At 34.4% G+C, this 26467-nt stretch overlaps 4 protein-coding genes across 6 annotated transcripts in view; 3 read left to right on the top strand and 1 right to left on the bottom strand.

The window, feature by feature from the left end:
* LOC113499935 (blood vessel epicardial substance-like) overlaps positions 1–6633 on the top strand; it is a 34538-nt gene extending 27905 nt beyond the window's left edge. Inside the window, exons 6-7 of one of the 2 annotated variants that reach the window (XR_003401155.1) lie at positions 1074–2558; positions 3747–6633. Coding sequence is in view for 1 of the 2 variants with exons in the window: in XM_026880540.1 (XP_026736341.1) it covers positions 3747–3811 (65 nt within the window). In the remaining variant the exon portion in view is untranslated. The remainder of the gene's footprint in view (positions 1–1073; positions 2559–3746) is intronic. The other variant, XM_026880540.1, reaches the window with a different exon arrangement.
* A 96-nt stretch (positions 6634–6729) lies between these two features.
* LOC113499932 (dnaJ homolog subfamily C member 25 homolog) lies at positions 6730–7941 on the bottom strand. The gene has a single exon (XM_026880537.1). It carries the CDS (start codon positions 7799–7801, stop codon positions 6788–6790), a length of 1014 nt encoding a protein of 337 aa, XP_026736338.1. The 5' UTR covers positions 7802–7941; the 3' UTR covers positions 6730–6787.
* Positions 7942–8162: 221 nt separating this feature from the next.
* Positions 8163–11245, top strand: LOC113499931 (DALR anticodon-binding domain-containing protein 3). Its single transcript, XM_026880536.1, has 5 exons — positions 8163–8886; positions 9147–9334; positions 9633–9766; positions 10315–10485; positions 11040–11245. The coding sequence occupies exons 1-5, from the start codon at positions 8255–8257 to the stop codon at positions 11157–11159; spliced, it is 1245 nt and encodes a 414-aa protein (XP_026736337.1). The 5' UTR covers positions 8163–8254; the 3' UTR covers positions 11160–11245.
* A 376-nt stretch (positions 11246–11621) lies between these two features.
* LOC113499934 (max dimerization protein 1-like) overlaps positions 11622–26467 on the top strand; it is a 280679-nt gene continuing 265833 nt past the window's right edge. The window contains exons 1-3 of one of the 2 annotated variants that reach the window (XM_026880539.1): positions 11622–11805; positions 11937–12030; positions 12138–12167. In XM_026880539.1, the coding sequence (XP_026736340.1) occupies positions 11751–11805; positions 11937–12030; positions 12138–12167 (179 nt within the window). In that variant the 5' untranslated portion in view covers positions 11622–11750. Of the gene's footprint in view, positions 11806–11921; positions 12031–12137; positions 12168–26467 lie in introns of both variants that reach the window. The other variant, XM_026880538.1, reaches the window with a different exon arrangement.

The following is a 26467-nucleotide window of genomic DNA, read 5'->3' as shown; positions in this document are numbered from 1 at the left end:
TATATATTTATGTATATCAGTGTTTAACTACATCTCAGAGATAGTTAAAGAAACCAAAAGTTGCTTACAAATCACAATGAATCAATGTGATTGTTAAACAGTATGAATTATTTTTTTAATATTTCACAAGGTGTTTATGCCATGGTTCGTTTTTGTGTCAATAATTTAAATATAACTAAGACAGTCTAAATGATAAAAATATCATAAATATAAGGCAAATGAGCATCAAGAAACATGAAATATTTTGCTACATGTTGCTGACATGAAATACATACAATAAACGATAGTGTGTAATGACTTACATGTCTTTGCGATACTCCCATTGGTCATTGTGTATTTAATTATTTTACTTTGGTATGTCTACTTTTACATAAATATACGATACAATTAATCAATTTTATTAAGTAAAATGAACATCTTTTTATCAAAACTTGTTTTTCTCTCAAAAGTCGGCATGCTCAAGTATGTTATTGATGTTAGCTAATTAAATGGCGTACGTGTAGTCCCTTTATAGTAAAGTATTGCTAGTTCATCCTCTGTCACTACTCATTAATTTTACTAGCACATACTTAAGTAAATAAGTCTTAGTTATAATGTTACACAGTCTTGTGAGGTGTCCTTAAAACTTGCCTGATTCAATTGCTCTAATAATCTTGTTACACTCACTTAAATATAAATTAAATGGATACGAAAAGTTTTTTCATTGTAGAGAGTATTATATCTCTTAATTCCTGTTCAATTTGAAAATACAGTAAATTAATTATTCCTAAAAGATTATGCCTGAAAAGACACGTCGTTACATAAAGACCAGGTCCAATCCTTTGGATCGATTCGTCTTGGAAACAACAAGTACAAATATCTAAAGAAAAACAATTTTACAGCATAAATTCTGTCGCAAATCATGGCAAGTTTTTAGAGTGCTCTCGAGACTGGCGCTAGGTGAGGGGACTGTGCGTAACGCGCGTTGTGTTGTGGTCGTGGCGTGTCGATGACGTGTGGGTGTCGTGTCGTGTCGTGTGTGGGCGCGTGTCGCCGCGTGTTGCCGCGTGTTGCCGCGTGTTGCCGCGCGTCAGGCGAGCACGTGCCGCTGCTGCGCGCGCCGCCCGCGCACTGCTGCTGAGGGACGCCGCTAGCCTGTCCCACTGTCCCCCTCTTACTGTTCACGATACATGGCTAACTGAATAAACTGAAAAACTATCACCTGCACATTATTTATGATAGTGTGATAGTATGACATTGAAGTCGTTAAATAACCCGTTCTTGCAAAATATAGATACTAGCCTATAAATATCCCACTGTTGGTCATAGGCTTATACCCATAGTGAGAAGGATTGAGCCTGACTTTAACTAGAGTATACTCAAGGCCTATCTGTACTACACTTTGACAAATAAAATGTAATATCAAAAACTAATTGAATTAATTTACATTTTACTGTCTTTTTTATACTGGTTTGGCTATTATCGTGAACAGTAAATATCCTGTCCCATATTCCCAAAATCCATATAAACATGATATTCATACGATATAAAACAGACATCATGATTTATTTATTATACATACTGACAAGTATACCATTTATAAATAGTTTATTACCAGTATTATAATTAATACATTTTATTATGTATCGCTTCTTTTGCGTACACATTATGATATATGGTATGTGGTAGGTAGTAGTGCAAAACGTGTCTTATTTTACTAGAAAATAAGAGCTATTTTAATCTCTCTTTATAATAATCTAGAACTGCAATGTCAAAGCAGAGATAGGCAAAGCATCTTTATATTTTCTATCTGTTAGCATAAAACTAAATTTACTAAAAACTTGTAGAAATCTATATTAAAAATCTAGTTCGAATCTTCGTTTTACGTATTTAGGAACACTTTTTTCTCTCTTTAAGACTCTAAGAATATTTACAATTGCCTTCTAGATTAGTTTGATGCAATTGTGATCATGACATTTCATTAATAATGTAGTATGTAATTTTAATAAAAGTAGTCTCTTATGAATTAATTGAGCTTATAAACTTAGCAATAAATAATGAATAAAGGCTTTAGAAAATCAAAAATAATGCGTAAATCGTAAATTAAGCCGTAAAAAAGTAATATTTTACTATAATAGCTTACTACTTCATATGTCTAGTTCGTGGCTGCGCTATATGGGTATGTCTGAGTATAAAGTGTGTTACTAGTCTTATAATCCATTCATATTACTATATCTTACATTTAACTACATCATAATATGCACGTGATAAATAAGTAAAACAACACTTAAAATTAATAAACACTCATTCTTTTTTATCTGTGTTAGACTATAGACAAACAACTCCACACCTGTCACAAAACTTTTTTTTTATTTGCTTTGAACATTGTTCTTTTTGTCAGAATAAGTGTTTATTAATTTATATTTATAATACTGTATGCTTTAATGAATAGTTGTTACCTGTACCCGCTAAGTACATAATAGTCTATGTAAGGTATATTTAGTATAAGCTATACATATCCTGTAGTCCCATCCTATTTCCGAACTCCCAAAGCATGTTTGGAGGATCGACTGTAAAAGGTAATATATTTTGTTTTGTTATTTGTTTCACCGACATTTCACATTTAAAACTTTGTTGGTATTATGTGGCCCACAGATGGAATTATAAATTTTTTGTGTAATTTGACAGCTATATTTTTTTAAGTTTAAAAATTACAATGCCTTTCAGTTTTGTTCATCCACCATTTGCTGAAATTCTGTTGACCACATAATTAAATATTCATTATTTTAATTGAACATCATCATGGTTTTGCCTCACTCCTAACTCACATCAAAATTATAAATTGGCCAATAAATGTTCTGAAATTTTCAATGTTTGGACATAGCTTTCTTGCTTTCGTTTTGTGCTGCAACTGTCAAGAATTCAGGAGAATTGTCCTGGTGTTTAATTGCCTTTCTAACCCATTTTGTTTATTTTCCATATCAGTTGTTGTGGCTCAAATCGAACAGTTAAATGTTTCACATTTGCTAGTCTACATCCACACAACACGCATTGCTTACGACAGAATATGCTTTCTTTGTTTTACATGATTTATTGCAAATTATTTCCATTTATATGTGAGAACAGTCTGAAATGTACTTTATTAACAAGCTGTTAAGATCATATTTGCCCGCTCTTGCAAATAAATCTGACAAACTTTACTGTACAAAAATATTTAGAAGAAACGATTTTCGAGGTAAATTTCAGACACAGCCATGGCAACACAGCCGGTGTATTATTTTTGTGTAACGTCTGAACAGTCGTCGACACGACACGTGCACAACACGGTGATACGTGGTGTTCTGCTTGTGTGAATGTTCGCTAGTGTTGTGAGGGAACTCTGGGGTTATCTGTCTTTACACTAAAACTATACACGCACAAAATACACATGCCAATCAATTTTACATACTGTCATTCGCCATGTGTATTTTGCACGTATTCTTATCGAACCTTTCTGCAACTATTTTGATTTTCATCAATATTTTCTTGTGAAGCAAATTACTTGCTTTATAGGAAACGATTGATGAAGTTTATGCGATGAACAGAATATGGATAATTCGTTTTCCGGCAAGAAATGACCTTTGACTCAAAGTTTAACAAATTTCCTTTTTTTTGTTCAAATTTCCTTAAATGAAGGATAAAGCTTGGTCTATTCTTTCCGGGATACGAATTATCTGAATGTTCTGTCGCGCGCCCGTGGCCGTGTGTTGAGTCCCCCCCCCCCGCAGCGCACGACCCCAACGCGTGGCGCCTCGGCCGCATCGAGGAGGCCGACACCGAGACGCCCGTGTGACCGCGCCCGCGCGCCGCCCGCCTCCACGCGCTATGCCAATAGTCGGTGACACACCACTCACTCGCGGATCCTACACTCATAATCCGATTCAGTGATGGGATCGGAATATATAAGACGACGTAAAAGATTTTGTTCATTCACACTTATGTCAAAATCGACTAAACTGAGATTTTAGTCGACTAAGCAACTGTTTACACTAAGGAGTGTATCAATGAAATCTTTTACTCTGAATAATTTAAGCATAATAATATTATACACATATCCACTGATCGACTATTCGCCCGAGCGAACTGAAGCCTATATTTAACTTTTTACACTTCAGGAAGTCATCGTAACTTTCTGCTTTTATATTGAACTATGACGACAAAGTTCCCGATGATTCACTGCTGTGTAAATAAAGATTTATTAAGGGATAGCTTACAAACGATCTGAAACGAAATAGCACATTGAAAAAGACTAGAATCATTATTTTGTGTATACTATTTATGTAGATAGACATATAACTAAATATTGAATCGATATGGCGTCGTATTGTCCCCAATAAAAATAAAACGAGAGGTTATATTTAAATAAATGTTTTGTGTAAATACATTATAGAATGATATTGTATAAAGAATGAAAATTGTGTGTACAAAATATGTATTCTACTCGATTCGTAGTGGCCATATTGGTGAAGAAATTGGATGATATGCCTTTTAAATACCACAGTTTTATATTACTCACTAGGAGTTTAGGAGATTATTTTATTTAAGAGTGTTGTAGAATATTTGTTTTTAGTTGTTTGCAAGACTTATACATAAGTTTTATCTCTTACTGGTGATATCGAGTGCAGGTCACTGTTATCGTGTCATTGCCTGTGAAACATGCATATTATTATATAAGTAACGAAATAAAGAAGTAAAAAACTTTCGCAGCTAAAACTTTTTGGTTGTTTTAAACTAAAAATGTCCCGTGTGCTTTTTGTGGTACTTTTAATATTAGGAAAAATAGGCTAACGTGTATGTCAACGCGCAAGTGCAAAAAGCGCTTCAAAATATTGATAACTCTTGAAACCTAAGTATTGTATAAAACTGTGAGTTTTCTAAGAGGATCGTGTAAAGAAAATTTCTGTATTAAAATGTCTGTCAAACTCAACAAGTTTACTTTGTTAGTATGAAAGCCACATCATTCATAATGTACCTGATTATAATTTGATGTAAAGGAACTTGTCGAGTGGACAATAAGAGCTTGAAGCCGCTGAATCTGCTGCAATCACCACTGGGGTTCATTTCATTATTTAATAAAAGCTAAAAATAAATATTTGTTTAATATTTGCAGCCATTTCAGCGGCTTCATAACTATATACTTATAATAAAATCGATAATTATATCATTAAAATTCGTAAGTCACAAATTAAACAAGCAGGCCTTAAAGAAATTGCAATAGAATGTTACCATAGTGTAACAAAACTGACCAAACGTTAAACACGCCATTTTCAATCCTATTTGATAAGTAAATAAGATTGAAATTGTTAGAAGAGGTTTTAACGTTTTGTCAGTTTTGTAAAATATATTAATATTAACAAAATAGGGAACCACATTCAATTGTAATTGAGCTAAATATGAACTATTGTCGATGTACAAATTGTTGGTGTTTACCAAACAATGCACATTACTATAAGATGTCTGGATACATAAAATAGTCGTTTATTTGTTAAAGCAATAAGTACATGTACTGGTTGGTTGTGTTCTGCAAGTTGGCGTCATGTCCCACGGCAAGAATAACAGAATAAATTAACACTATTTATTAATAAGGTCAGCTGATCCAACTGTGTAAACATTAAAATATAGTTACTATAATAATACGAAGTACAAAGACTACACGATTCAATTATTACAAAGTTTTGTTTCGGTCGGTTCGCCTTATTTGTAGATGGTGCCACTGACAATAGGACGAGTTTACAATAAGCTATTTAGTTGATCAACAATAGAAATACGTGGTGTTTTCATAATGCCGACTTGCGAGGGGCGATCCGGTCGTTCGCAATACTGACGAAACTTATCACTGTTTAATACTTTCACTTGTTTCTTATCGTCACTCAACTGTGCAATTTTGTTTTATTTATAGTTAGGTAAGAGGCTTTGATAGCAGTGATTAACGAGTTGCTAGAATCTTAAGTTGACATTTATAATTTGAATTCAATGATTTGTTGAAAATTTACATGATCATATTGACGTATTGGTTTAGTTAGCCCTATATTTAATGGCTTTTTCTTTCAATGGCATTAAATAAGTAATTAGTGTCGCAGTCTTGCTCGCGATCGGTAGCCGACACACGGATTGACTACGGTGCCCTATTCTTGTGTTGTGTATGAAATGCGTGTATGAGTTAAAGTTGTATGATAACAAATGATGTAAAACATTCCAAAATTATTATTTTTGGCTATCGGAATTATTGTTAGTTATAGTATATTTAAGAGTCAGAAGCACTGCCAATGCAATTTGATTGCTTGTTTTGCGGTCACTGCATTATATTTTGTAATTAAGGATCTCATTTTGTTTTTTATAAGAATTTTGATTTGTCTTGATAAATGATGAGCACATAATTATTTTTTGTTTATTTGTGGACAAACCACTTTGTTAAGGTTGTCCATACAAATGTGATTGTTCACTTGCCTCGTGTCTGTGTCTGAGCACTGGGAATGTTAGTATGCCTTAACAAATTGCCATTTGTGATGATTGTGAATATGAATGTGTTGTATGGTTAATTGTATTGAATCATCTTAGTACATGTTGAGACGAATAGAGATTAAACAAATAAAGTAACAAATTGTGTAAAAATAAATCGTTTTATTGTTTGTATATCATTTTTGGTGCTTTATTATTAAAAGAATAGAGAAATATTAAGTAAAACAGATATTAAATAAATATTCAATAAAATGCCACAGGAGGACTGATCCTAAATTTATTAAATAAATTAATCACAACTATCACAAGTCTATGAGTCGTCAAATGTCATCCTGCCAACACCATGTTGTTTGATATACCGTCTGTACTGTTTGTATTTATTGTTTTCTGCTAGAGCTTTCTTAGCCTCCTCATCTTTAATTTCTTTCCAGATTCTAAAGTTCTCTTTTATCCAAAGTTCTTCTTCTAAGAACTCTTGGCGCTCTGAGTCATCAATAGCATTGAACTGGTGTTGTCCAAGTTTCATGTATTTCCTGATTAAATATAGCTTCTCTTCTTCACCATATGGTTGCTTCATAATGGTGAACCTCCAAAACCACCTCAGGTACCAGTAAATATATAGTGCAATGGTGTATGGTAAAATGATTATTTGGACCCATAGAATGTCAATGATTTCTGGTTTGGCATAAGCACCCTTGATGTCCATATTCTCTTCAATAACTTTCCTGATCATTCTGTCTTGTTCCACTTTCTGTTCAGCTTTAGATTTTTTTCTATTCCTAGTCTGATAGTCTTTCATTTCTGATTTAGCTATTTCTAGAGCTTTATTTCTATACTTTGGCACTGTCATGAAGTATTTTATAGCTGTGTCGTATTTAGACCACGCGCTATAGTACTGTATTATCGATATAATAGTAATAGTGACGGCGATCACGATTCGCACGTCGACTTTCGGTGCCATACGGCGTCGGTAGTACCTGTAGTAATGAGCGTAGTACTCCTGCGGGTTGTCCAACATGTAGTCATAGTCGGATCTCTCTTCATCATCACGCAAGATCTCGTACGCAGTGGCGATCTCCTTAAATTTTTCTTCAGCTTCTTTTTTTGTTTCGGGAGTCCTGTGTAAATCTGGATGAAACTTTTTCGCAAGTTGTCTGTAACTTTTAGCAATTTCATTCTTCGTGGCTTCTCTTGTAACTCCTAGAACTTCGTAACAATTTTCTTTTCCACAGTAAATACCTTCCAGTAGATGATCGGCTGAGGATACCACTACGATCTGCCATGTTACGCAGAACAGGATACAGTAATTGTATTTCAAATGCATTTTAATTTTAAAACATACTCTATGTTATAAAAGCTGATATTTGTGACTAGCAGTTAATATTAAAATATAATTTAGAGATTTAAAATAATATGCTACGCTACCACGACCGATTGTCAAATTGACAATAAGTTGAACTGTCAACGTCACCGCAACGTCACCTTATATCTCGCGTGGAGACTAAAAAAAACATCTATAGTCTATGGAAATTACACATTTTTGCTATACTCAAAGTTTTATTGCTCCAAATAACTGAAATATACAATATGTGAAATTATAAAAGGATTGTGAAGTATAATTAAAAATCTATCTTTGCGTCGCTGACCGTAAATCTCCTCTTTTTGAGCTACCATAACCAAGGAGCCAATCTGTGATCTGTCAGTGTCTGAATGACAAGTGTCACACGTGTTTTATTTAATTTTGTGTTGTGTATTTTTTATCAAAAACACAAGAATAATGCTGGAAAGCGCCTTAGAACAGTTTATTGAAAGCATATTTTTCTTTCTAACTGCAGAAAGACAAGACACAAGAAATCTTTTAGTTAAGAAACACAATGAAAACCTGGAAACGCACGGCGATTTCAGTTTTCCTAGTTCGGTGAAATCTTGGCACAAATATGCCATTTGTGATCAAGTAAAAAACAAAAATGACGCTTTATTATTGGAAGTTATAAGTAAAAGTCTAACAGACCTAATAGAAGATTCAAAAACATGGAATTTGCGAATTATAAAAGCAAATGAAGAGAATGGCCGAGTTTATTTGTTTCTGGAAAGGCCTTTAGCGATTCGTGTCGGCTTGTTGGAGTCTCTTCGTAATAATGAGATTATATTAGAAATACTCAGAGAGTGGTCACTAACAGTCGAAGTTAGTTGTGCGGAAGACAGTAATGACTTAACCACACTTCGTGCGAAGTATCTTTGTAATGTGATAAGAAATCTATGTGCAATAAATAATGTTAAACATCGTATACTAGTCACAACGAAATCTACTCGTAAGCAAGATGGATGTCACACAGTATTATGTGGGACAGTGTTAAATTCCAAGTCTGGAGTTAAAGAAACCAACTTAACTGCAGATGATTATATTAGGTAAACCAAATGATTATAAATTATCTTTAAAATTAATTTAAATGGAAACCTTTTGAAGACATTCAACTTTTTTAAGTTAGAATTGAGTATTATCAACATACATTTAATAAGTATGGGAATTCATGCTAATTCCTTACAAATCACACAAAGGTCGGAACATTTACAGACCATTTTTTTTAATTAATCTTCCATGTTTAACTATCTACACTAATCAATTCTATGCGCAAGAATAATGTATAGTAAATCTATTTTCATTTCAGATTAAGACAAGATGAGATGACTTTAATAGCTCAACACAAGTACGGCGTCAGAGTATCCACAGATACTAAATGGCGGGAATTCGTGGCGCATCTAGGAGAATCTGCAGCAGCCTTTGAGTTGTTACAATCAAAACCAAGTGGTGCTGTCAAAATCAACTTTGATTGTGCCTCTGTTGGATCTAGTAAAGGTGATTATACCTTAAATAAAGAATAAAATAAGTACATTGCTTTTATCCAGTTAAAATATGCAGTCAATTATATGGTTAAGAGCTTGCTTTCATGTGTTTTAGTCAATGCTTTGAACTAGATAACTCAGAAATACTAATTAACAATCTTATTGCAAGTATAAATACCCTGCTATTCCATATATTTAACAAGAGAATAAAGACTAAAATTCACCTTGCACTTGATTTGATTACAAACATGACCTTGTCATGACCATCATAACTTCAAAGTTAATCAAATCCACATTACATTCTGTTACAGGTGCATCATTCATATTGTACAATTGTGCCCGTCTGGAGACTATAATAAAGACATACAATGACAGAGTCAGCGAGGGAACATATCCGCCATTGCCTGATATTGATGTTGTGGATTTATCATTGTTGACGCAAGAGGTATGTTTTGGGTACAGCCTAATTTCAGTATGCTATACAGTATTGCACTATACTGGTGACATCATAAATGTCAGATTTGTAGTGCAAGATATAAAGTACCTGTAAAGTATTAGATTAAATGTCCAATTGAAGTCTATAGAAAAGAAGTTAATAATAGCAAGGGCATTATTAATTCTGTATTTATTTATTAAAGAATCTAAATGAGTTTATATATCATATGTACTATATCAGTACTAAAGTGATACAAATAATACAAATTAAAACATGGTAAAACTGTATAAAAAGTTTTGCGAATTCATATTAAAAGTAATAACAATAAATAAATACGACTTCAAATAAAAACCACTGCGCCAAAACTTTTGTGGGATTAAGATCAGTAACAACAACAAGACTGGGTTATGCGGTCTGTAGTTATTAAGTTACAACCATATGAGAAAATATAGACAAAATAAGAACCACTTTCTTAAGTTAAAAGACAATGTACTTAGAACTGATGGTTTTATTACAAATAATAGTTGACATTCCCTAACATTTGTTTTCTTTTTCAGGATGAATGGTATTTAATATTCAACTACATATTGGGCCTGCCATCACTTTTAAACAGCTGTGTGGAGGAGAGCACCAAAGGGATTGAGTTCCGACCTCATTTCATTTGCAACTACCTCTGTTCCATGGTCCGAGTGATTAGCCAATATTATAGGAGAGTTAGGATATTGGTGGTAAGTAAAGTGAACAAGAAAATGATAACCAATGCTTTAAATATGAATAAAAAAAGGTTGTATAGTCATTGAGTTTGGAATTCGGAGTTATTAGTATGTCAAAATACAGAATTAAATCTGTTCTAAAGTGAAGCCAAAATATTTCCGATTTTTTACATAAATGATGTAGATTTTTGATGATAATAAAACCTATAAAAATAAAAAAACACATGATCTATATACAGAAGTTAAAATTCAAAAGCACATACTTATTTTCGAGCAGTAAATATCCAAATGTTTCCAAAAATATGATAAATGGTAATGTATTTTAAGTTCCTTATAAATAGTGCATTAAAAATTGGCTTAAAAATATTGATATATGCTTCTTATTCCACAACATTTAGAAAATGCTTTAAATGTAAGAAATCAGAACATAAATATTGTAATAAATAATTCACAAAAAAACATATATTACATTGATAAATTAAAAGTCAATAAGTGGGGTTTAAAAAATATCTAATTTAAGAATCTTTTTTGATTCTTATAACAATTGAGCAAGCTATTCTTCTTTCCAGGAGCCCAGAAAACATCTGCTTCCAGTAATATTTGCTAGAATCCATATGCTGAAAATATTAAATGAAACTCTCAAGACATGTTTACATATTTTAAATATTAAAAGTGTTTCCCAAATGTGATTCATAAATCTTTTATTACTGGATAATCTAAAACACAAATTAACGTAGTAGAAAACATTCATTTATGGAAATCTATGCTAAATTGAGTATTTATATTATCTTACTTTAATATACACTGCTTTAAAGTCTTAAAACTATATATTTTATGGAAAAGAAATTGAAAACTTGTGTATTTAATCCTACTTCATAGTAAGTAACACATCTTGGTTCCGTTATGCTTCCAATTCAGTACGAAACTCACATATAATACAAATAATTGAAGAAAATAAAAGTTTCTCAATATCCAACTACACTACAAGAGCGCATAGAAAAAAATGTTTTGTTTGGAAACACAAAGTTCACGTGATTGACCCAGGTATTTTATTGTGGGCATTGCTGCGCCGCGATTGGCTCACCGAGCGGGGCACGAGCGCCGCCGACAAATCACGAACCGCTTACACGGTCGCGCGTCCCGAGTCGCCTAGTGTGTTTTTGACATCGGTAAACGCAGTCGTGAACTTCGGAGCGCATAGATACTTTTATTTATAGTTTTAATCGAATAAAGTCGCTTTGCGTTTGTGAATACCTGTGCTCAACCGGGATACAATAAATATGAGTATTGCTGCTCTAATCCAAGCTGCTGAATTCATCGAAAGGCGCGATAGAGGTGATTTGGATTTTCTTTGTTTGAATTGTCAATCGAGTGCAACTACACGCACACGTCAACATGGCTCCCGTCTATTTTTGCCGTGCTATAATCAGCTGATTTTGACGGAATGGCAGTGTACTTTGTTGCAGAAGCTGAGCACGGATACGCGTCGAGTTTGCCGGCGTACGAAGAGTCCCGCTCTGGCGGAAGGCGTCCGAAGACCAAGAAATCGCAGGGCAGCAGGTGAGTTGCGGCCGGTGTAGTGCTAGTGCAGTGATAATGTGTGATCTCAGTGGTGTTTACGTGAAAGTGTCGGCGTGTCGTACAATATTGTATGTTTTCTGTTCCAGGACGACTCATAACGAGTTGGAAAAGAACAGGTGAGTGTTTATATTTATTATTGATAACGATGAACCCGGGTGTGTATGCGTCGCGGCCGAGCCGGTGCCGGCGCGCGGTGCTTTATCGCGTGGCGCACTGACCTTGGCAGCCGGCTGTCGGCAAGGGAAAGAGTGCATGATCGTGCGGGTGGGCCGGATGACGCTCCTAACCCATTTGGCAGCAGTGCCACGCGCTGGTTGCGTCACCAGCTGAGTCTCGCCATCACTCTGCACGGCTACCTGTGGCTGCTCGCTGCACTCGCCGCACTGCGAGCAGCGAGAGCCGTGTTTACGCGCTGTGTTTGCTTAGGTCGAGTGGCTAGCGTCGCTAAACGGGGACGATTTGCGAAACAAAGCCAGGCTACGTGACATACTACTTCGCCTACATAGTTATTTACTCGCGTTGAATAGGAATTTAGAACCGGTAACTTGTTAGCGAGGCTGTTATTCTCGTTTCATTGAAGTAACAAACTGATACCCTGTTTACTCGGCGCTGTGGTTCTCGGGACGGTTCTATTTTATCCCAAGCTTGCGAACAATCCTACACATTTGCAATTATAAACGTGGGTTCTTTGATCTTCAACAGAATACTGTGGCGATCAGACCCTACTGTGTATCGATAGTTTACGGAATACGTATAGGGATCTAATAGGGCGCGGTACCAAAAGGAGCTGTCTCTCAATTTTAGAATGATGAAAGTGGTGAAAGTTCAGTTAGCATAACAGAATTGTATCTTATTCATGTTCCCCTAATGGAGGGGCATGTGCCTATTTGCCAGAGTTAAAGGTCGCTTTCATCATTGAATTCGTTATCGCAACGAGAGGTAATAGGGCGGGGACACTGATTATTTAATTTATGGTTCGTTACGATCGCTACTAATAGTAATTCAATTGAACAATTTTGTTTGACGGAATAAATTGTGAATAATCGAAGTAAATTATTAATTGTACCGTTATAAATTCGCTAACAAATGCGAGTAAAGTGCACGTAACCATATTAGGAGTCATTCGTACCAATTTACGCAGCGATAGTATTAAATTACCTTACCATTATCTAAAGTATGAAGTAGTCAAACCTTTTTACCTGATACGCATACTTACCACCCACTTACCTTAAGTTTCAAGTCTCCAACAAAACGAAAAACTGTTTTAAAGTAGGCAACGTCTAAGTATAGAAATGAGAAGCAACGATTAGTTCCACTAAAACTCTTTATGCGTCTTTATTTAGTCATAAAACAACGTTACGTTCGTAAAAAAACTTTCTTTAGACTGTATAAACCAATTTAAGTATTTAAGATGTCGAAATATTCTTATTTATGCACTTGTTACTCTTGTAATTATTTCGGATAAGAATTCTTGGGCCTAGATTGTGATTTACTGTTTTCGTTCAGAGAAAATGCATTCAATTACCCTTCGTCCGATGTCCGAACAAGTTTAAATGTACTTAAAGTTCTTTTCAAAGTAAAGTAATAATACCTAGGCAATTCTAATATCTCGAGTGTTTTTAATATAGCAAAGCGTTAAAGCATATAATTGTTGGCCGCCAATATCTGCAACTGTTAATTTATTGTTAACCGCTATTTATAATTGATAACAGAACTATGTTTGTATTTAATTATACTAATAATTACTTTTCTGTGTCTTTAATGCGTTCTGAGTATTTTCTGACGTTTATTTGTACAGTAACACGAGTTCTGTACATTTTATTACGGAATATCGTAATAGGATTAGGATCTTGTTAACGTATCGCGAAATAACGAATGTTGTACGTACGACTCAATTTTATACTACAAGAACCGTATTATTGTATCTAGGACGATATTTGTCTGGGAAAGGTCTAGCTAGATCATTCAAAAGCTTACTAAATAAGGAACATTATCTGAAAACAAATCTATTTCTATGTTACACACCATTTCTATAAGTAATTCATTCTTACTGGAATACAACCTCTAAAATTGGGTTTTAAGAATGTTATCTATACTTCTATACTAATATATAAAGCTGAAGAGTTTGTTTATTTGAACGCGCTAATCTCAGGAACTACTGGTCCAAATTGAAAAAATCTTTTTTGTGTTGAATAGACCATTCATTGAGAAAGGCTTTAGGCTATAAACCATCACGCTACGGCTAATAGGAGCGAAGATACAATGAAATGTGAAAAAAAAAACAAGGCAGGTATAAATAATAAGTTATATCTTCTACCCACGGGGACGAAGTCGCGGGCAACAGCTAGTTGTTTAATATAAGAGTACAAGATAACTGTATTTTCTTCCATAAGTACCATTCACGCAGAATAATATGAAGTTATATCTTTGTTAATCAATTTTCGTTGGAATCTCGTATTTTTACTAGAATTTCGGTCTGATCTAATCAAGTTCGAGTTTCAAAGTTAAATTGTTTCGCTTGGCAACACCGTATTTATTATGCCTTGTATTACAGAGCTGTTTAGAATATTCTTTGTTTAATATTACGTTTTTCCGAGCGATATAGTTTGCTACTTTCTATGCCAACGCTAAGTTTTCGCATTCATTTTACTGTAATACGTTTTGAAAGTGTAACAATAAGTTAGCCGGTTGTGTACAAAAAGCGTAATTTGTTTAAAGTTATGGAGATTCGAGTTGCTACTCAGTTGCGTCGTCAATCATACAGTCGTTGTTGCGTTACTAACGAACGCGTACATTTTTTCACGTCCTACTAAAAGTAGTGAGAAGTCTTCATTCGACTAATAGCTGAAATAAAACGATTTCATTTCGTATTCAATTTTGATGAATGCGAATGCATTATTGCCATCAAAGAAGTTAAATTAATTTCTGAATCGATTCTAATATCTTTGACAATATATAAGTATAAAAATGTTCTAATATGTCACCCCATACGATCCTATAGCTTTACAAAGAATGCGGAGAATCATTCAACTTTTAACCCCGCATTTTCATTCTTTATTAAGGCACAAATATCCCTTTCTATATCTAACTTCATAAATCTAATACAAGAACCAATATGATTATAAAAGCTGTAAGACAGGTATTACTTACAGTGTCGACCATAACCAGCCTGTAAGGTAGGACCATTTATCCATTGTTCTAATTCTAATAATAGCTTGTGTGACGTGCCTGATTTACTGCCTAGATTCTAGGTATAAAGGTGTCTTATTAATGTCTGCCTTAAAGACACTGCTATGTATAATTTTGTGTCTAATTTAATCTTAAGTGGAAAATAATTATGATTATTTTTCTTGGTCATTTGATTTTTGTTGCTGTCTCATTAACAGTACTTAACTTCGGTCAAGCATTAATATTTGAAGTCGACTTTGATCGTTAAAAGTGATATTTCTACCTCAACCAATACTTTATGTGCAATTAAAGTAATAAGTCTTTATAATCAAGATCTTATCGAATAGAAAACGATAGTATTTATTACTCTCACAGTTATAGATGAAATATTTATTATATAAGATATTAAAAGTCGAAACGCCAAGTTCTAACCACAGGGGACACAGGTACTGTGTAGATAGACGATTTCCCGAGTGACCGATAAATCTAAGTACCAAAAATAACTCGTGATCCATAGACGATTGTGATAAGAAGAATGTAGACTAAAAATAAACTCCATTAAGTAATGATAATTGATACATTAGTAAGTTTTACGATAGCAAGTCATTCATGGGTAACTTTTCTTCAAAGAATGAATTTAAAGATAGTCTTTTGATTTTAACAGTTGGAAGTTATAGATGAAACTGCTGCGTGCATATTCATTTCTAAAATTGCGATGTATAATATTATAAATGCGAATGTTTTTATGTTTATTCCTCTTTTGCGCAAAAATCACTGAACGGATTTAGACGAAACTTGGTACCCAGATAGTTTCTAACCGGGATGAAAACATAGGACAGTTTTATTCCGATTTTAGGAGGGATCGTTTATATTGAGCGGTCCCGCGGGCAAGAGATTATAATCTATATCTTTATACAAATATATTAAGCTGAAGAGTTTGTTTGTTTGTTTGAACGCGCTAATCTCAGGAACTACTGGTCCAAACTAAAAAAATCTTTTTGTCTTAAATAGATCATTCATTGAGGAAGGCTTTAGGCTATAAAACATCACGCTGCGACTAATAGGAGCGAAGATACAATAGAAAGTGTGAAAAAACAGGGCAGATATAAATCATAACTTATATCTTCTAACCACGGGGACGAAGTCGCGGGCAACAGCTAGTTTATAATAAATTTAAAAAACGCTAACAAAATCGGCACGCAATATAATCTGTAGAATAAATACTCTTTAGAATGCCGCATCGCAGACACGTCACGTAAAAAATGCACAATACGACAGACCTACGTATAAATAGTAACAATAATTTAATTAGCCAGTTCTCGCTAACTACAGCCGTATCATTCTCATTGTTTCTATGCACTCGCTTGCTCGTGTCTTTACAATGACCCTGATTCTGGTGCATGTATTCAACTGAATTTAGATGCTTTTGTCATAGAGTCGAAAGAAAAACAAACACATTTGCAAGAAAAGGTCACCCATTAAAATATGACGTTGACGAGTCAATCAATTTTTTTCAATTCAAAGTCTTTATTTCTCTCAGTCTCGTCTTGTCAGGACGTTGCTTCCTTATCTCGATTTTAATTTCCATTATTTTGTTGCTAGTGCGGTTAAAAATCTATTAACTATAACCGTTCATGAGATGCAGCCCGGTGATAAACTTGTAGCCTTAAAATTTTATAGGACTCCGCTAATTTAAAGTAGAAAACGGTTAGATTATAATAGATTATTGATAATAAAACATATTGTATAATTAATATAGCTCTATGTGATACCCTAAATCAGTTGGAAACCTCTCAGTAGATAAATTTAATTAGTGGCAGACTTAGAGTACGCAAATAACTAATTTCTCTCAGCTATCTGTGGTGATCGTTAATTGAGTTTCTATGCGTGTACTGTCAGGAGATAATATTGACTGGGATAAGAAGTTAAAGTTATTGAAGGCTTACACACTAGTGATTTGCTTCTTTGACTACAGCAGGTATATGATGATATTGATGATGTAGTGAAATTTTAATATGTTTTTTTTGGTTTTGATATTCGTTACCATAGGCAATGCAAAAATATGCAAAGAAAATTAAAGATTTTGTGTTAATTTTCTTTTTTCGACTTTCAATAGATAGTTTAGTATTCCAAGCTAATATCTATTTGTAGTTTCGTCTGTTCGAGTTCCCAGAGAAGCCTATCGCTACGCTAAAAGCCGTACTAGAGCGACAGTAAATAAAAATATAATACACATCGTAATGTAACATCCCCTATTTCAATATTTACGCGAAAGGTTTCTGAGTACTGCCGTTCAAGAGTTTTCTTATAACGTTTTATGTAAGCGTGATTGATGGACAGATATAAACGGCATTGTATCATAAAAATGTACTTTTTCCTATCTTCAAAATGACTTGGTAATGTGACTTTCTCCGCGCACGTTTCCTAGTGCCGCTGTACAGTACACAGTTAGCTCATAATGTTTCGAAGGAAATTGTGTTCACCTGAATATTGTACCAGTTCGTGTGGTTTAGGCTCGTTACTGAAGTACTGTTTTGTAATAGAAAGGACCCATTTCCTGCCTCATTATCAAAGTATTCATGTCTCTCGTGATTGCTGTGTTTTATAGTAATTTCAATTACAGTTAATCTCGTACACATAAAGCGGTTAACTGCTGACTTTAATGGCCAGTATTTATTTCATAATCGTGTTGAATGGGATGAAGTAGAATGTTGTTTATTGTCAGTGTACACTATGATTTACGCGTGACACTAATGTTCCTTACATAGTTGCCACTACAGCGCGTCTATCGGTACCACGTGATTTCTAATCCCGCATCTCGACCGCTCCCTCTCCGAATGGTAATGTGTTCATCAATCCACTCACGCGCAGGCATAAAACGATCATAAAACTCGCGCATTTCAGATTAGATATATTCACACGTTGTACCGAAATGCTTGAACAGTCTCGTTCTGTGCTCGTATACATAATATATAGTGTTTACATAATGCTTTGGTGACGTGGCGCGGAGCGGAGACGGCGCGCCGGCCGCTGCGCGTGCGCTCGCCCGCTTAGCCCGCGACCACAGTAATTTTCCAATAAACCGTAGTTAACTATAGTATCATGTATTTTGCACATTGCGAATCGTTTGTTGCTGCCTCGTGTTGCTATGTTGACTAAATTTGTCATGACTGACTATGTTTTGGGGTCACTTTTTAGGAGTGACTTTAGACAGTCGAAAAAATATATTTGTACAATATTGGACGACCTTTCAAGGGTAATTTATCTCGCTAACTAATTTACCACTATTTGCCTAGGTTTTTTTCCTTGTTATTACCAATATTATAACATGTAGCGACATGCTATGTTCAAGTCATAAGTGTACCTGACGGAAACTGACACACTTTTAGATTACTTAGATTTCTAGATAATGTTTTGTACGTGCGTAAGTTTAGCTCAAGATATACGCAATAACGGCTTATTGTGCGGAGTCACTGTGAGTCATTCGTTTACAACAAATATCGAATGTTTTTATTTAAGATTTTTTCAGGCTTACAAGCGTTAAGAGCAACTAGCTCTGTTCTAAAATGACAATCCTTTTGAGAATTTACTCAAAACTAAAATGCTTTAAACAATATTTCGTCATTAATTACATCTATTTCAAATACATAGAGAATAGACATCTCGGGAATTTCCCGCTTCGTTAGGGATTGCATTTGTACTAGATAATTCGTTTTCGTGACTGCTATAAGCTAATTGTCAGACGGAATAGCTCATGCCTTGGCGTAGATTAGACTTGTCAGCAATTCGAGACTGGGGTGCAGGCAAACAAAGCTAGGCAGACTGGTCGAATTGAGATAACGTTTTCTTATGCTTATATATTTTTCTTAATACACGTGTAGTTTAGTAATTGTGTGGCAAAGATATGAATAATACTTGCACGTGTCTAAAGCCGGGTATAAAGCGAATAAATACTTTTTTGTAGATATTTTCCGACGGTGAATCAGTCAATTGAATTTTTCGAGAAATATAAATCAGAGAAATGCTTTTCCTATAAAATTGGTTTAAGAAAACTGTTAACATAATATATTATAAAGGATCAAACTTATGACTGTACCAATCGTAGTTAAACCTTGATTTTTATCATTATTTTTCGCATTATATCCATGAAAATTTTCACTCTCTAACTATCGTAACTCATGAGATACAGCCTGGTAATAGACCAAAACCCAAAACCGTTACTTCAAAAGCACTCTACTATCCTCTATCCTCAGATATACATATAGTACTATACCTATATTTATTCAGTTACATAAACCAATGGTTTTAGTGGTCTGTTCCTGGGGTAACGGGAAAAGAATGCATCAGATCCTCCCGCACAGGCATGTGATTGAGGAAAATGGTCTTCGGTCGTGTTATTAGGCAATGATTTAGCGACGTGTCCTTACTTATGATGCGGATTCTCTCATTATTGTTATACGTGCACTACTGTGTATACAAAAAGAGAACTAATAATGTCACTATCATGGTTATGAAGGAGAACGTTGTGGCAAAGAAATGTCATTTTTTTTTCTTCTATGGATAGTCGTCGTTGTATTTTGATATGTACTGTTCAATTGCCAGATAACTTTTATTCGACGAATAGGTTTGAAATTTTGAAAGCTTTTGAAGAAGACATGTCAAACGGCCAAAAAAATTAAAGGACGAAAAATCGGACCTTAATCTCTAGTTCGGGTTTATCCTATGCATTTGTTTAATGCTTTTCCGTACGCGTGCAATCTTTATTAATTACATAGGCTCTTTAGAGTTTAGCGTTACGAATCTTGTCCAATTCCTCTTGTTTCATAGTTTTTTGTATTATACTATTATTTTTAATTTTATTCTGGCTAAAAATGCTGACTGCATTTTTTTTCTTTAAACAATCTTATGTTACATATAGATACACTTTGTATATTAAAGTATCGTCGTAATTTGAAATGATGCAACAAAGCTAATAATTGTGTTTCTGCATAGCAACGGCTCGATATCTGCACTTAACAAATATTTGCATGGCCAGACTCTGTTCCGTAGTTTACTTCACGTACACGCTGACGTAATACTATCATCCTAGCCTTCCGTGAAGCGGTGGGCAGATGTAATACCCGACTGAAACCTTAAAATGAAGGGAAGTAGAGCAAGAAATAGTGGAAATCTCGAAATAATCTAAATTATAACCATAAAATAGTTGTAAAACTCTAAGTTTACAATTCAATAGTAATTGTTATTATAATTATTGGTTAGTTACAGTAAACATCCGGCTCTCTTTGTGATTTATGTTTTATGAAATTTATGAATCTTAAAACGACTCATAGTTTTTTAATAACGTTTCTATTCGCAGCCAACAGATCTAGTCGAACACCAAGTAATCAAATAAAACGAATTCATCCAATTTCACGTGTCACAATTGTGTGATTAATTAGCCTCTAGACATGCAATCTCATACAAATTAGATGCACGGTGCAATGAATCAATATTTCTTAGGCGACCTACATTTGATTGTGGCCATTTTAATAGTTTTGTTATTGTAGTGACTTGGCTACAATCACCGAATGTGATTAGTCAGTGTAACATGACATCACCATTATACGTTTTTATGTGACTATATATAAGTATGTTATATGTGTTATAGCTGTTTATGGTAAACTCGTGTTATCTAACTTATAATTTTTCCTCTATTATACTGGGTTTAACGTTATCGTTTATTGGGATGTATTCGGTATTTCGAATTAAGATACGTAGTTTACGCGCTTTAGTTTTTATTGTGTGTGTGTGTCTGTAGTGCTATGTTACTAAATGGTTATACTTGTTAAGTTATGTTCTAAAAAGTATATTTTATTTTAGATTTCTTTTGATTGAGATACAGATCGTACGGTAACATTTTGCCGACAACTAAACAAAGTGACATAGTGTATAAATCACTACAGAGACCTCTTTTTGTCCGTCTTTCAGACACCAGGTTCTATCTCATGAACCGCAATAGCTAGACATTTAAAATTTTCATAGATGATGTACTATAAGTATTAAAAATCAAGGCCTCACAGCCACCAATAGTTGCTTATGGTGCAGGTATAAATTTGATTCGTGACACTTCTTTTGCAATTTTTTTTATATTGTATTTCAGTATCCGCTATAACAATTAAGTTCAATTCGCATTTGACTGGTTATTAACACAATCAGTGCTTCCCAAATTAAATATAATTCAATAATTAAAACCAACCTATACACCTGATCTAGTTTCTGCTAGTGTTTCCTATTTCACGTATTACGACTCATGTGTTAGATACCGTACATGTGTAATCTAAATGATTAGACATCATTAATGACAATGACAAACATTGTCAGAACTGATTTTTGAGCCTGCTTTATCAGATAAGATAGTGAATCCGTATCTTATAAATGTTATGGTCTTAAATGGAACACCTTTGTTTACCAGTTCACGACTCTATAGGAGGTTAATAGAATATGATCTAATGGTTTATGTAGCAGTAGTTTTAACTCAAAGGGATTTTTCTTGAGTTTTGTGAGCATCTGCGTAATGTAAAATTACTCTTGTGGACTTTACTAAGGACCTAAGATAGAGGGCGATTGAGAGGAATAATTTTGAGAGTCAACAAAGCCTTGAACTGTTTTAAATTCGATTTTGAGCAGGCGTTGATAGTTTAGGTCCTGGAGAGGAAAGTTTAGAGTATTACTCTATTTTTTGTTTAGCTTTCCATGGTTTCGTATCCAAAGGGTGATATCCAAAGGTAAAAATGAAACCGTATTACTTCGATTCCGCTATCTAACACCAGGCTGGGCCTCCTGAACTGTAGCAAGGCTGTTGAGATTTTCACAGATTATGTATTTCTGTTGCCGCTATGAATAAATACTCACTTAACCGATATTTTTCCTGAAGAAGTAACTTAAGTACACTATAAAATACGAATAAGTAATCGAGAGCTACAAGTAGGTGCTATAGTAGGTCTAGTTCAAAAGACGTTAATATTGTAAATCTAGGGAAAAAAGAGCTGTGTAAACAAAACAAGTCAAGTGAAGATCGTCTAAGCGAGCCTGGAACAAGTTCGAAACTTGTAACAAAGGTTTTGGGCGGGGTGTGGTTTATGTCGGCTAGCCGAACGGGCATGAACGTGTTTATCCCAGCACTGGCCATAAATGAAGATAAACCTGTGACATACTGTAAGGAGTACATCACGTAGAGAACTGGTTTCAAAACAAGGTCATAAGAAATCCTTCAATTTTATATGACATAACTTTCAGCAATTAATTCCATACATGACTAACGTTCTATCAACCCAGCACAGCTTCCCGAATCCCCAAAAATGTAGAGCAATAAAAGCTAAAACCCTATCGTGGGGCTTACGATCCTATCTAAGCAGGCTTGCTCTTAAAACCCTGACATCGTGAAACTTGAGTTGCGTAGATTTTGTTGAAATTGCCGCTTCTACTATATTCTTCATCATGTCGGGGAAATTTAACGAGTTTGTGGACTTCTATCTCGTTTATGGCCTTGTGCCATGCCACTGTTTGTCGGCGTCTCTCTCGTAAGTCACTGCAACTTGTTGTTTTGCTATTGCTTGCTCTTAAATCTGTAAGATGAGAATTATATGATCTTGTAAATTATGTCTTTGTTGGATATTAACTTATTGGAATATGACAGGTCAAAAATCAAAAATTTCCTAAAAAGCTTTAGCTAAATAAATGAAGTATTATTTGACGTTAAATCTAGATGAAAAACTTTCTAATATTCGCGGAATTCTCCTCTAAATACTTAATTTAAGTACGTACTTAATTGAGGCTCGAGTTGGCTTTTTTTCTTATTAATAAAAGTAGCTAGTTGGCCGCTCCGTGTTTCCTATTAAGTACAAGTGACTTCAGCTAATAAATTGGAGCCATTATTTTAATTTAACCGTAACAATATTACTGTAGACGTTTTCTATAAGTTCTTTGGAGCGTTTAGAAAGATGTCGGCCCATTAATGTTTGGACGTAGAAGACGGGAAGCCGAGATGTAATCGGAAGTCGTCTGTTTGATTGTTATCTCTATACCATGATTGTTATTTAAAGTATTTTTTGTTTCTCAATTTGAAGCAGGTTCAAATTGAGTTCAGTTTCAAAACCGAACAATCGTCCAAAAATCAAGATAGCGCTTATTATTCTGTCTGACTAGATACGTAATTTTATCCAAAATGGAGTCGACAAAAAATGACACGTAGATTAGATCTCAACTATTATGAGTATCGCCTTGAATAGAAACCTAAAAACTAGATAGAACACTAAAGCATCATTAGATAATTAGCAAACAATACAACAGCCCAACAATAGATAATGCCATGATCTGGGAAACGTAAATCTATGGAGCCGTATGTTATGCCGTGCAATTATCATCTGGACAGGAATACATTGGAGATACCCAGAAGCTTGTCACTAATTATAATTATTATCGTATTAAAGTCCAACAAGATTAAAGCTAACAAAGAATTCTATGAAAGTAGAGTGATACAAGTTTTTTTTCAGTTTTATATTATTTCGTTCAAAGGGTTTTGAATGACAGCCTTTTTAGTAAAACTATCGCTGTCATTTAGGTTTTTTTTTCGCGATACTTATTAAGGGCCATGACAATTAATATTTGATTATTTGTTGCCAGTACGAAAATCTATCCAAATACTTATAACCTTTGCTGATACACAATCCTATTCACGCTTTAAAACTAAGGAGCGGTCATGCTTCGCTGGTACCTTCACAATAATGAACCTTAGTACATCGGAATAAAGGCTATGTGACAAATGCACGATATGACATTAGAAACATGTGACTGCCAGTTGCTACGCTATCGAGATCATTATCTGCGCCGGTCTGTCTAGTGCAGAGTGATGTAGAGTTTGTAGTCTTCTAAAGAATGATTGGATATTTGAATGTTATTTTCATCGGTTGATTTCTGCATTTTGTGCTGGGGGGGGGGGGGGTGACCTTAGGCTATGCACAGTGAAACATGAAGAAGTACGATATGTTGTCTAAGTATACTTCTTGTTTTGGCTTTTTTAATAGTGAGTATGTTTAAGGCTCTTTTTTGGAAATTGAAAACTAGTCATTTATTTCTTCTTTATATTCTTAGTGCAATCAAATTCAATTATTACAAAATTAACTCTGAAATAGATTTCGATTGAATGTCTTTTTATGTACAAGGTTAGTACAAGTTAATTTGAAGGTTATTAAAACCTTCGTAAAACCTGAAAACGTTTCTGAATTGACCATTGAACAATTGATATTGAACAATATGTAATCTCAATGTTCAAGTTAGGATCAATGTATTTGTGTAGTGTAGACAAGTGTAATGTGGTAATCTAGGCATTGACAGACGGCTAGGTCATAGAATAAGGGCATATCAATCACGACCCACATGTTTGTTGTATAAAATTATCGTTACGTGTCAAGTATTCTGTATTTGCAGATTCTCAGACTAACTATAGGATTTTGTTTGAATTCATTTAACAAATAATCACACAATCACTTGACAAACGATAGAAATTATTGTCCAACAGTGGCATATTTACAGAAACGGTCTTGTAACGATATTTATTTGTTTTAAAGATCTGACATACCGTGTAAAAAATATAAGAAAGTATTATAAAATATCGTTATGATATGGTACAGAATCACACCGCCCGCGTTTTCATCAAAACCTTTTGTGTACCAAAAGTACATCTCTAGTAACTTCATAGGAACACCTCTATTCTATCGGTCACATGTAAACGCAACGGTCATAGCTCGTGCAGCTTGTTACCAACTACAGTCCCAAAACGAAACTCTTTTCCGAATCCCAATTGTCCGCAACGGGCATAGTTGTATTAGTTCTGCAAACCCGCTAGCTGTAATACTTATGCAACACAAGCAGAGCCATAGCAAAACATTCAATACCTATTTCTATCAAAAATTTTAATTGTTATCGCGTATCGCAATATCTCTATAGGTAATAGGTCATTTGTCAGCAATTACTGCGCAATTTTCGCTCTCAATTGCTGTTGTTTTGTTTCAACTAGATACATAATAATAACCTCGGTTGCATGTTCCAATGCACAAGTTTTTCGAATCGTTTTGTCCTAGATACGGTTGATTACAAACTGTAACCTGTCATAATTTATGTCACAGATAACATAGGAAACGCTGCAAACGATATTGTTTTCATAAACATGTCTTGATGACTTGTTTATCCGTTGTCGTTTTGAATTTGCATTTCTTCTGACACTAAAATAGATAAAAATGTTAAAATAAGTGCTTTTACTAGTATTATCGTATTTCTGTTCGCACCCTTCTTGTGTAAAGTCTAGTGTATATGGCGTTGGGTTTTTGCCTTTTCGGTTTTAAGTTGACAGGACATTGTTAATTTTAGGTTGGGGCTTATCCCGTGTTTGCCTAGTTAGTACACAATCCTCCATTTTTCTACAGTATTTTTTTACAATTGAAAGAGAAATAGAAAGTTCATTTGATTTTATTTAAGTGGGTAATAATGGCTTAAAATCCCAGTGACCAAAACCAGTACGGACAAAACCTATTAACAATCATATGATCAAGATAATTACTTAGGTATATCCTATTGATGACTGTTAACCTAGGATAACCTAAGATGTTATAATTACTGTTGTTGGCTAGATAAACTTAATAATTGTTGTGACTGCATAGACCTAGTGATAACCGTCCTATTTACTAGCGAGACCTCTTTGCGAATGTCATGTGTACTATACTTTTATCAGAAGGTAAATAATCTGACGTCACTGCTCATTAGATATGTAATTGGACATTTATTATTCTACCTACTATTGATACAAGTTAAAGTAAAATAATAGTAACGACTAAATACAAAGAAAAAACAATAAATCATAAAGGCGAAAATTTATGCTTGTGCATCTGTGACGTCTTAACGCTAAAACAGCTTGGCCAATTTTGATGAATTTAGGTATTGAGATAGCTAACGGTTTTAAAACATTCTTACTTTTACCCAGTTGCTTCTTGAGCGTTATGTGTTTGCACCTATACCGACATCGGCGCGAGCGTAGTCGGCGGAAAAATCTAGTTTCTACTTAAACATGTTCCTTTTAACTGGTTCAAACGTATCCTTACCTCCTACTAACCATAACACACACACACAACTACAAATAGCGTCGTTTGCATACATTTTTATATATTATGTCATAATTTGCGTAAAACGTCCTATTCCCACGCATTGTTGAGTTAAA

The sequence above is a fragment of the Trichoplusia ni genome, chromosome 13 (genome assembly GCF_003590095.1).
Source record: "Trichoplusia ni isolate ovarian cell line Hi5 chromosome 13, tn1, whole genome shotgun sequence".
Taxonomy (NCBI): domain Eukaryota; kingdom Metazoa; phylum Arthropoda; class Insecta; order Lepidoptera; family Noctuidae; genus Trichoplusia; species Trichoplusia ni.
The sequence above is the reverse complement of the archived record's forward strand: the minus strand, read 5'-3'. Positions and strand labels throughout refer to the sequence as shown.

Bases quoted from the DNA above. Each gene is read 5' to 3' on its own strand.
- LOC113499931 (XM_026880536.1), top strand. From the start codon at position 8,255: ATGCTGGAAAGCGCCTTAGAACAGTTTATTGAAAGCATATTTTTCTTT. The intron at 8,887-9,146 runs GTAAACCAAATG...TTTTCATTTCAG, and splicing joins ACTGCAGATGATTATATTAG to ATTAAGACAAGATGAGATGA. The intron at 9,767-10,314 runs GTATGTTTTGGG...TTTCTTTTTCAG, and splicing joins TATCATTGTTGACGCAAGAG to GATGAATGGTATTTAATATT.
- LOC113499932 (XM_026880537.1), bottom strand. From the start codon at position 7,801: ATGCATTTGAAATACAATTACTGTATCCTGTTCTGCGTAACATGGCAG.